The 13,940-nt window shown below is 48.1% G+C and overlaps 1 protein-coding gene and 2 pseudogenes across 1 annotated transcript; all 3 read right to left on the bottom strand.

Annotated features, from left to right (window-relative positions):
• The window catches only part of LOC129354292 (early estrogen-induced gene 1 protein-like), a 12,659-nt pseudogene extending 11,003 nt beyond the window's left edge, over window positions 1-1,656 (bottom strand).
• A 1,701-nt stretch (window positions 1,657-3,357) lies between these two features.
• On the bottom strand, window positions 3,358-5,821 carry naif1 (nuclear apoptosis inducing factor 1). The gene is made up of 3 exons (XM_055023789.1): window positions 5,137-5,821; window positions 4,315-4,365; window positions 3,358-4,238 (listed from the first exon to the last, which is right to left on the bottom strand). The coding sequence occupies exons 1-3, from the start codon at window positions 5,579-5,581 to the stop codon at window positions 3,688-3,690; spliced, it is 1,047 nt and encodes a 348-aa protein (XP_054879764.1). The 5' UTR covers window positions 5,582-5,821; the 3' UTR covers window positions 3,358-3,687.
• Window positions 5,822-6,397: 576 nt separating this feature from the next.
• Window positions 6,398-13,729, bottom strand: LOC129354287 (folylpolyglutamate synthase, mitochondrial-like; annotated as a pseudogene).
• Between the last annotated feature and the right edge of the window lie 211 nt (window positions 13,730-13,940).

Genomic DNA, 13,940 nt, shown 5'->3' with positions numbered 1-13,940 from the left:
CTGGAACAGAACCGGGTTCAGGCTGGAACAGAACCGGGTTCATGCTGGAACAGAACCGGGTTCAGGCTGGAACAGAACCGGGTTCTGTTGAGTCAAAGTCTCCTCTTGCATTAATTTTAAGATCCAGAGGAAAGAAGCTGCAGAACTTTATCCATCTTTTTAATTTAAATCAAAATAGTTGAAACTGGACTCGGTCAAAGAAAGCAGATATTGGTATCAGCCGGTATCGGCCCGATCGGTGCATTTCTGCGTTTCCATCAAAACAACAAACAGCCTCTGATCATCTGACTGGATGAGTCGCTTTTATTTCTGGTTCTGATGCCTTTCGGTAAACTTCCTGTTTCCTCCAACAGCCCAGAAACCAGCAGGATATTTAAAGTTTGACCTTTCAATAGATTAGTCGGTTTAATCGTGATTGATCGATTTATGACGTAATTGTCAACTAATCGCTAACTGAGCAGCCTCTCATGATGTCAGGGCGTTTAGCTGAAGCCGATCAAACCTTCACTAAAGGAAATTATTTATTTCAAATCATTTCAACGTTTATTTAATGTATTTCTAATATTATATAAAAGAGGATTAAACGGTTAAATGAAAAATGTGCAGAATGTGACAATTTATCTGATTATTTGTTACAATATTCAATTAATCATTAGAATAATTAATAGTCAAAAGTGTATTGGCAGAATAATTGATTAATCGTTGGAATAATCAATCAATCGTGAGGAGAACTGAGGATCATGATAGTTAGCAACAGAAAATCACCTAAATGAGCAGAAATCGGTTTGAAATCGGTTTGGAAGGAAACGGTTCTGAATGAAGAGTTTGAGTCGTTCCTTTAAGAGAACGTTCTTTATGTCTGTAAGTTCCCGCAGCAACCGGCCCTCAGGGTGTGTGAGGCGGATCAACATGACAACTAAAGGTCGCAGGTTTTATGGTCGCCAAGCCATCCGGAACCGAACCGAACCGAACCGACAACAAACGGTCAGCAGGAACTGGGTCGAGTCAGCGGTTTGACTGGGAACCGGTCAGGAACCGGTCCGGAACCGGCCGGACTCACCTGGAGGAGGAGATGCTGAAGTCTCCTCCGTCCACCAGCCGAACTTTGCAGAACAGAACCCCGTTGACGAACGGAACCGCGGCCAGTTCCTCCAGGACGAAGTGGACCTGGAACTTGAACTTTTCTTCTTGATCAGAAAAGCCATGATCCACAAAGAACCAGCTGAACCCTCAGCCGAACCGCAGCGGAACCACGCAGGACAGACTGGGTCCGGTTCTACAGGAGGCAGAATTCTGGTCGGTGAATCATTCCTGCTGGATCCTGCTGACCGGGACCAGAACCAGAACGTTATCCCGGTCCGGACCAACTCCGAACCGCAGCAGTTTGGAACCGCTCTGCCACGCAAACACCGCCAAACTCACCGCACAAACCGGGTCAGAACCGGATCTGAACTCCGAACTTCCTGGTTCTGATCTTCAGGACATGTGTGGGTTCGTCCCCGCAGCGGAGCCCCGCAGTCAGAGGCGCGCCGAACCGAACCGAACCGAACCGAACCGAGCGACCTGTTCAAAGAGAGGGGCGGCCCGCCGAGCGCGCGCGCCGCCGCGGGAGCGCGCAGCCATCAAACCAGAACTGAGTAAACTAAACTAAACTAAACTAAACTAAACTAAACTAAACTAAAGTAAACTAAACTAAACTAAACTAAACTAAAGTAAACTAAACTAAACTAAACTAAACTAAACTAAACTAAAGTAAACTAAACTAAACTAAACTGAACTTAACTGAACTAAACTAAACTAAACTAAACTAAACTAAACTAAACTAAACTGAACTAAACTAAACTAAACTAACTGAACTTAACTGAACTAAACTAAACTAAACTGAACTAAAGTAAACTAAACTAAACTGAACTAAACTAAACTAAACTAAACTGAACTTAACTGAACTAAAGTAAACTAAACTAACTAAACTAAACTGAACTAAACTAAACTAAACTGAACTAAGTAAACTAAACTAAACTAAACTAAACTAAACTAAACTAAACTGAACTTAACTGAACTAAAGTAAACTAAACTAAACTAAACTAAACTGAACTTACTGAACTAAAGTAAACTAAACTAAACTAAACTGAACTAAACTAAACTAAACTGAACTAAAGTAAACTAACTAAACTAAACTAAACTGAACTTACCTGAACTAAAGTAAACTAAACTAAAGTAAACTAAACTGAACTAAACTAAACTAAACTGAACTAAAGTAAACTAAACTAAACTAAACTAAACTAAACTAAACTGAACTTACCTGAACTAAAGTAAACTAAACTAAAGTAAACTAAACTAAACTAAACTAAACTGAACTAAACTAAACTAAACTGAACTAAAGTAAACTAAACTGAACTAAACTAAACTAAACTAAACTAAACTGAACTAAAGTAAACTAAGTACTCCCCCTGCTGCTGCCACCAGGTCTAAACCTGGAACTTTATTTTGTTTTTTTCTAATTCTGAAGATTTTAGCTCAGTTAGAAAATGTAAAGATTAAATTAAAACCAGTTTAAATTTATTTTTAGGACAGAAATGTTTATTGACCTGGAACCCACCGGCGACCCCAAAGAGGGAGCCCAGGGGCCTGGGGCCCTGAGGGAAAATACTGCTCAACTACACAAAGAAATATAAAGAAATAAATGGAAGAAAATGTGAAATGTTTGTGAAAGCCTTAATTTCAACAGTAATTTATCAATTAATTGTAATTATTTGAATGTTTTAAAATGACTATATTTCATAGTTTGAAGTCATTCTGGGAATCAGAGGCTGGAAGTTTGGGAACGCCTGCTGTAGACCCGGCGTTCCCAAACTGGGCGTCGGGCCCCCAGAGGGTCATGAGACACCAGCTGGGGGTCATGAACTGATATTCAGAATAATATTGATGTGATCCCTGATCTACGGAGGCCCAAACAGATACAATTTTAAATAATTAAAGGTAACATCAGATGCCTAATTAATTATCTAGTAACATTTAAATAATAAGATTTCAATAAAATAAATGAATTTCAGAGTAAATTGTTGCTCCGGTCACTCTGATCTTCAGTTTTCTTCTTCTCCTGCATCAGGCTGGATGGAGACATCTGGCGGCCATTTTCCCTCCAGATGTTGACGACTGTCAGCTCCTGCATCCCCATAGCATGATGCTGCCGCCCCCATGTTTCACTGTAGGCCTGGTTTCATCAGAGTTAAGAAATCTGGAGGACAACCTGTTTCCATAGCAACGCTCACAAGATGATGTCACTTCCTCCACACAGACACTATGTTCAGTTTTTAGCTTAAAAACCAGAATTCAGATTTTATTTATTAAAAATGATTTAATGTCTACAGACACAAACAGAACTGCATTCATAAAAAACTCAGAGTTTGTGGGGACACAGCGCCCCCAGTGGTGCAACTGCAGCACTGCAGCATCCTGTCTGCAGCCTGTAAAACCAGGCTGGGCATCAGAACCGGGTCAGAACCGATTGAGAACTGGAACTGGCTCAGTGAGTCTCCTCCAGCGGGTCTGAACTGGGTCTGAACCGGGTCAGAACCAGATTCGGGTCAGTGTGTCTCCTTCAGCGAGTCTGAACCGGGTCAGAACCGGATTCGGGTCAGTGTGTCTCCTTCAGCGAGTCTGAACCGGGTCAGAACCAGATTCGGGTCAGTGCGTCTCCTCCAGCGGGTCGGGTCGCTGTGGCGCTGCAGCAGGGCTCTTACACCGGCTCTGTTCTTCTTCTGCAACGGCGGCGGCGGCGACCGGCGCCGTTGCCGCGGGCGCCGGCTCCGCCCCGCTCTGCAGGAACTTCCTGAGGTCTTTGAGCGCGGGCCGCAGCATCTGGACCAGCGCCAGCAGCGCGGCCTGCGTCCCCTCCAGCGCCTGCGCCTGCCGCTCCTGTGCCAGCGCCTGCGCCTCCTGGCAGCGCCGCATCACCTGCAGCAGCTCGTTCTGCCCCTCCAGGTGCTGCGCGATCTGGCGGATGTGGACGTTGGTGACGCGCTGCTCCTGCAGCAGGCGCGCCGAGTTCAGGGCGATGCGGCTCTTCAGCTCCTGCGGCTTGGCCTGCGGCGGCGCCGGCGAGGCTAACGACGGCGCCAGCATCTCCACCGGCGTTTCCACGGCGGCCATCACGGTGGGGGCGGAGTCTCCCACGGCGGCGGCGGTGCAGTACTCCACCACGCCGCCGTCCTCCAGGGCGTGGTACGTGGTTTCAGCTGCAGGCGGACGAGACGGACGGGTTGAGCTCAGATCTGGAGCAGAACCTCAGCAGGTCCGGGACGGGGAACTTACCGGTCAGCGGCTTGGGCTCCTCACAGACGCCCCCTGCTGGTCCTGGAAGAGCTGAACAACATGGAGGATGGAGGTTAACGTCAGCTGGGTGGTGACATCATCACAGTTCCACCAATCAGAGCGTCTCATTCAGATCTACAGCAGAGCTCACAGCTGACATGGTGGTTTAAAATCAGAGGATTTTAAAGCTTTTTAACTTTGAGAAGTTAAAAAGCTTTTTATAAATAAAATCTGTTGTTGAATTTGAATAAAGATGCAATATAATAATAATAATAATTGTTATTATTATTACATTTTTTTCAGTAATACAGAATTAAATCTCAGTAGAGAAATTTTGATGTATATTTTAACAGTAATGATTTTTTGTTTAATCTATCCTTAAATTATTTTAACAATGTTTGTTCATTTGTTGATTTATTAACGCGTTTACTTGAATTTATTCCTGTTTCTATTTAAATGTGTCATTTTTATCAGTTTATAAATTTGTGATAACTTGTTAACTTACCAAACAGCCCAATCGCATTTAAATGTTTTTTTAAAAACATCATCTGATCATCTTTTTATTTTTAAGTCTTTATTCGTACTAATGAGTGTTAATTGTTGTAATAGTTTTACAAGTTATTTTAATTTTTTTTATCAGTGTATCTTTTAAAGAAAAAACCTTTAAAATTATTTTTTAAATGTATTTTTTTATTTTAAAGTTTATTTTGACAAAGTTTTTAAATCGATTTATGGTGGTATGTTTACACATAACATTTCTAATATAATGTATAACTTCTGAGTGTTTGTGGGGCAGGTGACCTCTGACCCCGGCGTGTTTACCTTCCGCCAGGGTCACGGTGGTCGCGGCGCTCACCGCCACCGGCAGGCCGCCCTCCGCCTCCGGGTCCCCGGCCGGTAAGCTGATGATGGTGGCCTCCCCCAGCAGGTTGCAGATCCGCTGCTGCATGGCGGTGAGGATGACCGGGACCGGAGCGCAGTCCGCGGCCGTGCCCTCGATTGCGGCCCGCGCCTGGGCCACCTTCCGGCGGACCTCGGTCTTCATGTCGGACCACTTCTTCTTGACCTCGGGCAGCTCGCGCGGGCAGGTGGTGACGGCGTTCACCTTCTTCAGGATGTCCATCCAGGCGTTGTTCTTGGCCATGTGCGTGACTCCCGCGTTGAAGTGGCTCACCAGAGTCTGCTTCTGCTTCTCTATTTCCTCCACGATGATTTCCACCTCCCGCTCCGAGAAATTCATCTTCCTCTTCTTGGCGGCCGAAGCCATACCTGCGGGAGCAGCTCCTGGCGGAGGTAAGCCTGCGTAATGTACGCAAAAATAGTACGATTTGCTCACTTTCTGAGCGCAGCGTAATGGCTTCCAGAATCGGCTTCTTCTTCCGACAAACAACGCTTACGTTAGCCGGGAACGAAGCCCCGCCCACTGCGCGCCTATTGGCTGGGTGGCATGCGAACGCTCACAGCGCTGTGCTCCTATTGGCTGAGGAAGATGCCAGTAACTTTTCAACAGTTGGGCTGGAGAACAACAAAGCAGGATCTAAACATGTTCTCCACAACAACACGGTCAAAACTCAGTTCTCACAGTTAAAATTCATTGAAAAATTCAATATTGGAAAATTAAAAGATTGAAATTCATTTTAGCATTGATAACACAATTTAAAAAAAATCTTATTCCTGCATAATAATCATTCAATTAAAAGTTTATCCGGTTCCACCAGAAAATAATAAAAGTCACAATAATCCTAGAATAAAGTCCCATTATTATGACTGTAGCTTATGTTTTTCAGAGATCATAAAATATCAGTTTCTGTGAGCAAATTGACCCAACCTTATTGTGAAGTTAATAAAGTCCGCATCATAAATGCATTAAAATCCTTTACATCACATCATTTTCACAGAAAAACAAATCCTCCAAAACCTGTATCATGCAAATTAAACTATGTTTACTGAACATACATTTCAACATCAAACTGTTTATGATCCATTTATTGATTAATTAATTTAGTTTCTCTGACTGGCTTCATGGCTTCACCTTCGTTTTTTTAATCATTTTCAAGCTGCAGAAAAAACTCAAACAGGAAAAGTTCAAACTGGAAGCAGGAAACCATTTTTTATTAAATTTTTTTATTATTGGCACCATCATCTTCAAAATAAATCCATAATTTAAACATTTTATGACACCTTCATTGTAGTCTGACTGCCAAAGGTTTAGAGAGAAATTCATGGAATTAATATATCAATACCAACATTGATTGGATCAGATAAAGGCTGAATAATGTTGATGCAGTACCTCTCACCGCCTGCAGGCGTCAGTGTAATCATTTACATTAAGGCTCATTTAAATCTGATCTGAACCGGATCAGAACCACAACCATCCTCAGTAGTGTTGAACAAAGTGGAAGAGACAGAAACACAGACAGACTGGGATCATGAAGGCAGAGGTTCTGGTTCTGCTGGGTCCGGTTCTGCAGCGCCGACCCGTCCAGCAGAGACCAGCGGTTCATGTAAACAAGTTCAGCTTCAAGTGAGACTCGGAAACTCGAGGCCCGGTCTGATCAGAACGGACCCCTGCTGGGGCTCCTCAGCGGGTTCTGGTTCTGAAGCTCAGCTGGGTCACGGTTCTGTTGGGTTTAGACGCAGACCGGACTGGGTTTGGACCACTGTGACCCGATGGTACCCGGCAGCCAATCACTGATCAGAACCACCTGGAAAGTAAAGAAAGTCCAAAACAACAAGACGACCCGGCTGGTGAGAGAGGAGCTTCAGAACCGGGACAGAACCGGGTTCCACCTGGAAGGTCCATTTTCACCAAGCCTGGAAGTAAAGCAGCACCGACCCGTCCCAGATCACCCACGCTCCCAGTCTACCCGTCCTCTGGGTCCAGGTGTTTGAGGACGCCTCCCACCAGGTGCAGGCTGCCGGTCACCAGGATGTGGACGTGTGCGGCGTCCCGAAGCGCCGCGGCCTTGGCGGCCATGCTGGGTGTGACGGGCGCCGCCGTCTGGGCCGGCTGGGTCAGAACCGGGTCTCTTCCCTGGGCGATCCAGCGGAGGGCGCTGAGGATGCAGGGGAACACAGCGTGTCCGCCTTCCTCTCGGCGAGCGGCGCCGGTCCGTCCCGGATCAGCAGCGGCGCCGCGTTCTCTTCTCCGCCGTCGCCCAGGAGACGCCAGCTCCGCTCGTTGTCCAGGCAACCGGTCAGCATGGCCTCCACTGTGACGTTGAAGTTCTGCTGGTCTGAGAGGAGACGGGTCCATGTTCAGATAGAAGCACCAGAGTTCTGCTGGACCCGCCGGTCCAGAACCAAATATCAGCAGGTAGAGGAGGAACAACATGAAAACCGAACAGTTCCCTCCAGAACTGAACAGTTCCCTCCAGAACCGAACAGTTCCCTCTACAACCGAACAGTTCCCTCCAGAACTGAACAGTTCCCTCCAGAACCGAACAGTTCCCTCCAGAACCGAACAGTTCCCTCCAGAACCAAACAGTTCCCTCTAGAACCGAACAGTTCCCTCTAGAACCGAACAGTTCCCTCCAGAACCGAACAGTTCCCTCTACAACCGAACAGTTCCCTCTACAACCGAACAGTTCCCTCTACAACCGAACAGTTCCCTCCAGAACCGAACAGTTCCCTCTACAACCGAACAGTTCCCTCTAGAACCGAACAGTTCCCTCTAGAACCTAACAGTTCCCTCTAGAACCTAACAGTTCCCTCTACAACCGAACAGTTCCCTCTAGAACCGAACAGTTCCCTCCAGAACCGAACAGTTCCCTCCAGAACCGAACAGTTCCCTCTACAACCGAACAGTTCCCTCCAGAACCGAACAGTTCCCTCTACAACCGAACAGTTCCCTCTAGAACCGAACAGTTCCCTCTACAACCGAACAGTTCCCTCCAGAACCGAACAGTTCCCTCTACAACCGAACAGTTCCCTCCAGAACCGAACAGTTCCCTCCAGAACCGAACAGTTCCCTCCAGAACCGAACAGTTCCCTCTAGAACCGAACAGTTCCCTCCAGAACCGAACAGTTCCCTCTACAACCGAACAGTTCCCTCTACAACCGAACAGTTCCCTCTACAACCGAACAGTTCCCTCCAGAACCGAACAGTTCCCTCCACAACCGAACAGTTCCCTCTAGAACCGAACAGTTCCCTCCAGAACCGAACAGTTCCCTCTAGAACCGAACAGTTCCCTCCAGGACCGAACAGTTCCCTCAGCAGCAGACGGCGGCTCTGACCTGCGTTACCGGAGGCGACGGTTTCGGTGATGTTGGGCAGAACACGGCCAAGTCGAAACGACACGGCTGGAGGAGAGAGCAGAGAGGCTGCCGTTAGCCCACCTGGACCCGGTCCGGTTCTGTCTGACCCGGTTCTGACTCACCAGCAGCAGCTTCAGCATGGCGGCAGCGTCTCTTTGCCCGGAGGAGTTGAACAGCAGAACCCGGGCCACGGCGCCACTGAAACACAGCAGCAGGTCAACAGAAATGGCTTCACACAGACCTGGGTCAGTACCGGTCCGGTCCGGCTCACCTGGCGCCGCTCTGGGGCTGGGCGGGCGGCCTCCTGGAACCACTGGACGCAGGCCTGCATGCTGCGGTGGGTGTGGGCTCCATCCAGGAAGTAGGTCAGCGCGCCGCGCCGCAGCGTCTGGTTCCGACCGGCCCAATGCGTGTCTGCCAGGCCTGGTACCAAACGCAGAAACCGTGACCAGGTGCCGGTTCTGCGAGTCCGAAAGAATGGTTCCGGGACTCACCTTTCACCATGGCGGCGCCGGGCCGGAAGGAGTCCGCCTGCGATAAGCAGCTGTCCGGATCAGGGAGGGCGGGGCTTGAATCTGCAGAAACAGAAAGTCCAAACGGGCTATTCCACACAGAACCTCTCAATCAGAACCTCTCATATAGTTTGGGTGCAGGGATCTTTAGTTATGCTTGTAAACTGGCCTCCGATCACCAGGTGGCAGCAGAGCTCAACCTGACCAGGCTGACAGAGAATTTTCCAACAAAAGAAAAAATGTCGGAAGAACCGAGTGAAGCAAAAGTAAAAAAAATTAATTAGCAAAATAAATTTATAATTTTACGAGAAAACTGGTTTAGTGAGAAAAAACTGTGATGTCATCAAAGTCCTGCGGTTGATGAAGATTTGATCCTGATGTGAACGTTTCCTCACCTGGGCCACATCTCCTCTGCAGCCAGGTGTGGCAGAGCTGCAGGGCCAGCGACGCGTTGGAGCGCTGGTGCTGACCCGCCAGGCCCAGCTGCAGCGCGCCGGACTCCGTCTGGTACCGGTCCAGGTCCGGACAGACCCGCAGCGGACACTGCAGCGGCAGACAGCAAGACGTGAGGATGATGGCCGGCGGCGCTGACCTGCCGGACCGGGACACTCACCCGGATCTCTCTGGCCCGGTCCCTCAGAACCGCCATGGCTTCCTGAGGCTGCCGGACCGTGAATGCGGGAACGCCCGCTGCACAAACGAGTCAAAGGTCAAACCCTGGGTGAAGAACCGGACCTACAGCGACCCAACCAGAACCAGTTGCACCTTGAAGATTCCCGCTTTCTGCCAGGCGATCTTCTCGATGGTGTCGCCCAAAATCTGGGTGTGGTCGATTCCCAGAGAGGAGACGCCACAGACCCACGGCCTCCTGGGAACGCACGGGTCAGTGAGCGGCTGGAGCGCGACACCAGAACCAGAACCCAAAACAAGGACCCGACAGAACCAGAAACCAGACATCTACTTTCTACCCAATAAGCTGGACAGAGCTAAGCTAAACTATGCTAAGCTAAACTAACCATACCAAGCTAAGGTATGCTAAGCTATACGAGGCTAAGCTACGTTGAACTACACCAGGTTGCACTAAGCTAAGCTAAGCAACAAACTCCAGAACTCAACAACAGAACCAAACATCTAGCCAGTCCTGACACTAATAGGTGCTAAGCTATGCTACGCTACACCAAGCTAAATGAAACTAAGCTAATATTTCCCTCTGCTGGAGAGGGATAGCTTCCAGCCTTAAAGTGACAACGTCCACCTGACAACGTTGGTGCAGTCGTACGCTCCTCCGATCCCGACTTCGATGATGGCCAAGTCCACCTGAACGAAAGCAGCCAATCAGATGCAACGATGGGAAGCAGCCAATCAGACGCTGCGTGGCGAGAGCTCACCTTCTCCTGCAGGAAGACGTGGAACGTCAAGATGGTGAGGAACCGGAAGTACGCCGGCATCGTCCCTCCATGAGCCTCCTGAGGTCAGAGGTCAGAATCAACTTACCAAGTACAATAAATGACTTCACGTCCGCACCATCAACCCTCCACCACCGAGCCTCAGGCATAAAAAACAGTTTTGATGGGATTTTGGCCATATTTGACATCATCTTTGACTGTCTTCAGTCTTACTGAACTGTAGCCATTTTCACCTGTATGACGAGTAAACACAGAGTTTGGGGGCGTGGCCAGCAGCAGCTCATTTGCATATAAAGATTTTTGGTCCTCTGGGTTTGCCATACGTGACAAACAGTCACCATCAAAACGCAAAGTGAGGCCTGAACGTCTCCAATAAGCCAGTCTGTGGAGTCACATGGAGGTCACATGGAGGTCACGCTCTGCCCCATCACAGCACTCATTAACTGGTTCCTCCTGCCTGGAACTGGGCCCAGTGCGGACCGGACCAATCGGACCGTTTGATTCTAATCTGCAGGTCAAAGTCTGACTTTCTCTCTGGTCTGTAAACGCATCATCCAGCAGCTCTGATTGTTCTGGTTCTGGTCGGTCTCACCTTGGTCTTATCCAGCCGTCCGTAAACCTGCCAGAAGTACTTGGTGAAAAGCTCGTTGCTGATTGGCCGGCCGTCGATGCGGATCCTCTCCCTCACCTGGACCAGGTGGGGCGAGCTGCAGGAAACAGGAAGTCAGAGCAGAACATCGTCCAATCAGACGCCTACGCTAAACCGAAACGTTAACCTGCTTCACCGAAACCTAAACTGGAAACCAGTCAGACCTGGAGCTGCTGCTCCAGTTTAAACTGGTCTACTGGTTTAAACTGGTTCTGCCACAGCTGTGAACCCAAACGGTTCCGAAGAACCTCTGGAGTCAGAATGAATCCTGGCGGTGGCAGCATCATGCTGTGGGCAGCATGATTCAACATCTGGACCAGTTCTAAACTAATAAATGATAGAAAGCAAATAAACTGATAAAAATAAAATGCTAACTCATAAATTGATCAATTAATCTTTGAAGAACATAAATTTATAAACAACTTGTTAAATAAATAGAAAGATGAACTAAATGATAAAGTAAATATATTGACAAAAAATGCTGAACTAAGTCAATAAATAAATAAATAAGTACATAAATGTATAAATAAAATAAAGTTGTAAATAAACTGTTAAATAAAATTATAGATCAATAAATAGATCAAAAATACAATTTTAAAATGCAGTAAAAGTTAAATTAAAATGATTTGAAAACAAAATAGTTTTATGGAGTTGTAGTCGGTTCGTTCTGAGCCAGAACTGGAATCACTGGACCGGACTCACCTGTAGAACCCGGTCCGGAAGCCGTAGGTTCTGAGGATCTGCTCTGTGAACGCGCAGGTGGATCCCTGGAAAACAGAGCGGCTGGGGTCAGAGGTCAGAGGTCAAACCTGTGTTCCAGGTGCTTGCTTCAGGTCGGCGTACCGGCCCTTTAAGAGCCTCACCTTGCCCTTGGTCCCTGTAACGTGGATGATGTTGAGGTGATCCAGCTGCTCCACCTGAAAAGCACACAGCGGGTCAGCCTGAAGCAGCAGAGCAGGTTCAGGTTCTGGTTCTGGTTCTGGCGGACCCACCGTGAGCCCGGCCCGCTCCAGGAAGCCCGGCATGGCCAGCAGCTGCTGCTGGGGTCTCTCTGCCCGCTGCGGGCCTGCTGCACGACGCTGGCGTTGCTCTGCGTGTTCAGGGTCCAGATCGCGTCCTGCGACAGGAAGTAGGTCTGAGGACATCCTGACCCGGAAACACAGGTAGAACCATCGACCCAAACCCAACATGGAGCAGAGCTGAGCCTGAACTAACCCACAGGCTCGGCCACTGGTGGTGGCAGCATCATGCTGGGGGAGGAGGGCTGGAGCTGAACCCTGTTAGCAGCAGAGGCGGTTTAGTTCATCTGACAGATCCTGAAATTTCCCACGCTCATTGAAGGCAGCACTGGCAAAAGCAGCAGGCTCTGTTAAGCTAGCGCTAGCTGGTCCGGTTGTCTGTCTGGGAGGAGAGACGATAGGCGCACCTGAATCTGTTTTCATGGTAACTCCTCAAAGGTGAGCCGGCTGCAGCATTTCAGGATGAACTTTGTGCCGCATCAAAGCTCAGAGCAGGGAATGAAGCACAACCAGCTGGTTCTGGTGCTGCTGACCAGAAACCCAACCGGTTCTGATCACCATGACGCTCAGAGTTCAAATTAATACCTGTACTTATTAATGTGCGTCAGACCCGCTGTGCTAATTTAGTCGTCATACTGAAAATATTAAACACATTAATGAATATTAATGTTTCTGTAGCTCTGGTTCCCAGCGTCATCTGGACGTCCAGCTGGAACCTCCTGGCTTCACTACAACATTTACGCAACTTAAGATCTTAACAATGATTTCCAGGAATTGTTCATGAAAGATAAATAAACAGTTGAAATAAAAAGTCTGTTAAAAAACCAGAAGGAGCCATGTTGTGTAGTTTGTTTACACACATTTATATTCATGTTACATAAAATCGCTCTCACAGGCTGAGTCCAGGAAGGGACCCAGTTTTTAGATTTTAAATCATGTTTAAAACGTAAAATATAGAAATAGCAGAGGTCAAACAATTATGCTACATGATTTAAAATGTTTCTGCAGATGGAGCTCAGGGTTTCACTAAATCGAATAAACCTGTTTTCACCTGAAGTTACCAAATCTAAACACCTGAGCAGAATGAACACAGCCAGGTGTTGATGTGACAAAGTGGCCTAGTCAAAGTGCATCTAGTCTGACTGGCAGCAACCGGTTCTGTCGCAGCGCCTCCTTCTACTGATCGGGACCGGGAGTCCACCTGACCAGCTGTACTTTGACCCAGTGGACCGCGGCTCCAGCCGCCTCCATTAGCTCTCTGCTGTTCTCCCAGTACCGCTAACTGGGCCCGTGTTTGTCTCCTCATGCTGGCGCAAAGTTACGGTTCGGTTCCAACTTATCAACCTGCCGCTGGCCGAGCTAACGGGCTAGCCGCGCCGCTCCTGCCGCCCTACCTGGTACTCCATTCCGGGGAAGAGAGGAGCCGCCTGGGTGCTGTGGTTCCGGACGGCCCGGCCCGCCAACCTGAACACCGAGTCCCGGTCGCTGCACGAGGCGCGAAACGCCGAGTGCCGCTGCAGCACGCGCAGCAGACACGCCATCATAAGGCCACGACCAAATATGGGCGGGTCCTTTCAGGTGCGTGATGACGTCATGTCACGTCTTTTGTTTATTTTCTGGTTGTAAGCGCGTAACAGTCAAAATATGAACCATAAAGTATAACATTTACGTTCAAACTGAACAGATTCACAAAAACAAAAAGCAAATTGAATATAAGAGACATTCTGTGAATGAACTGCGCATTTAAAATGTTTTATTGAGCGAAATTTAATTCCAAAGCTAC

This window comes from Poeciliopsis prolifica, unplaced genomic scaffold (genome assembly GCF_027474105.1).
Source record: "Poeciliopsis prolifica strain line A6 unplaced genomic scaffold, Auburn_PproV2 SCAFFOLD107, whole genome shotgun sequence".
Taxonomy (NCBI): domain Eukaryota; kingdom Metazoa; phylum Chordata; class Actinopteri; order Cyprinodontiformes; family Poeciliidae; genus Poeciliopsis; species Poeciliopsis prolifica.
This window is presented reverse-complemented; position numbering and strand designations above follow the sequence as displayed.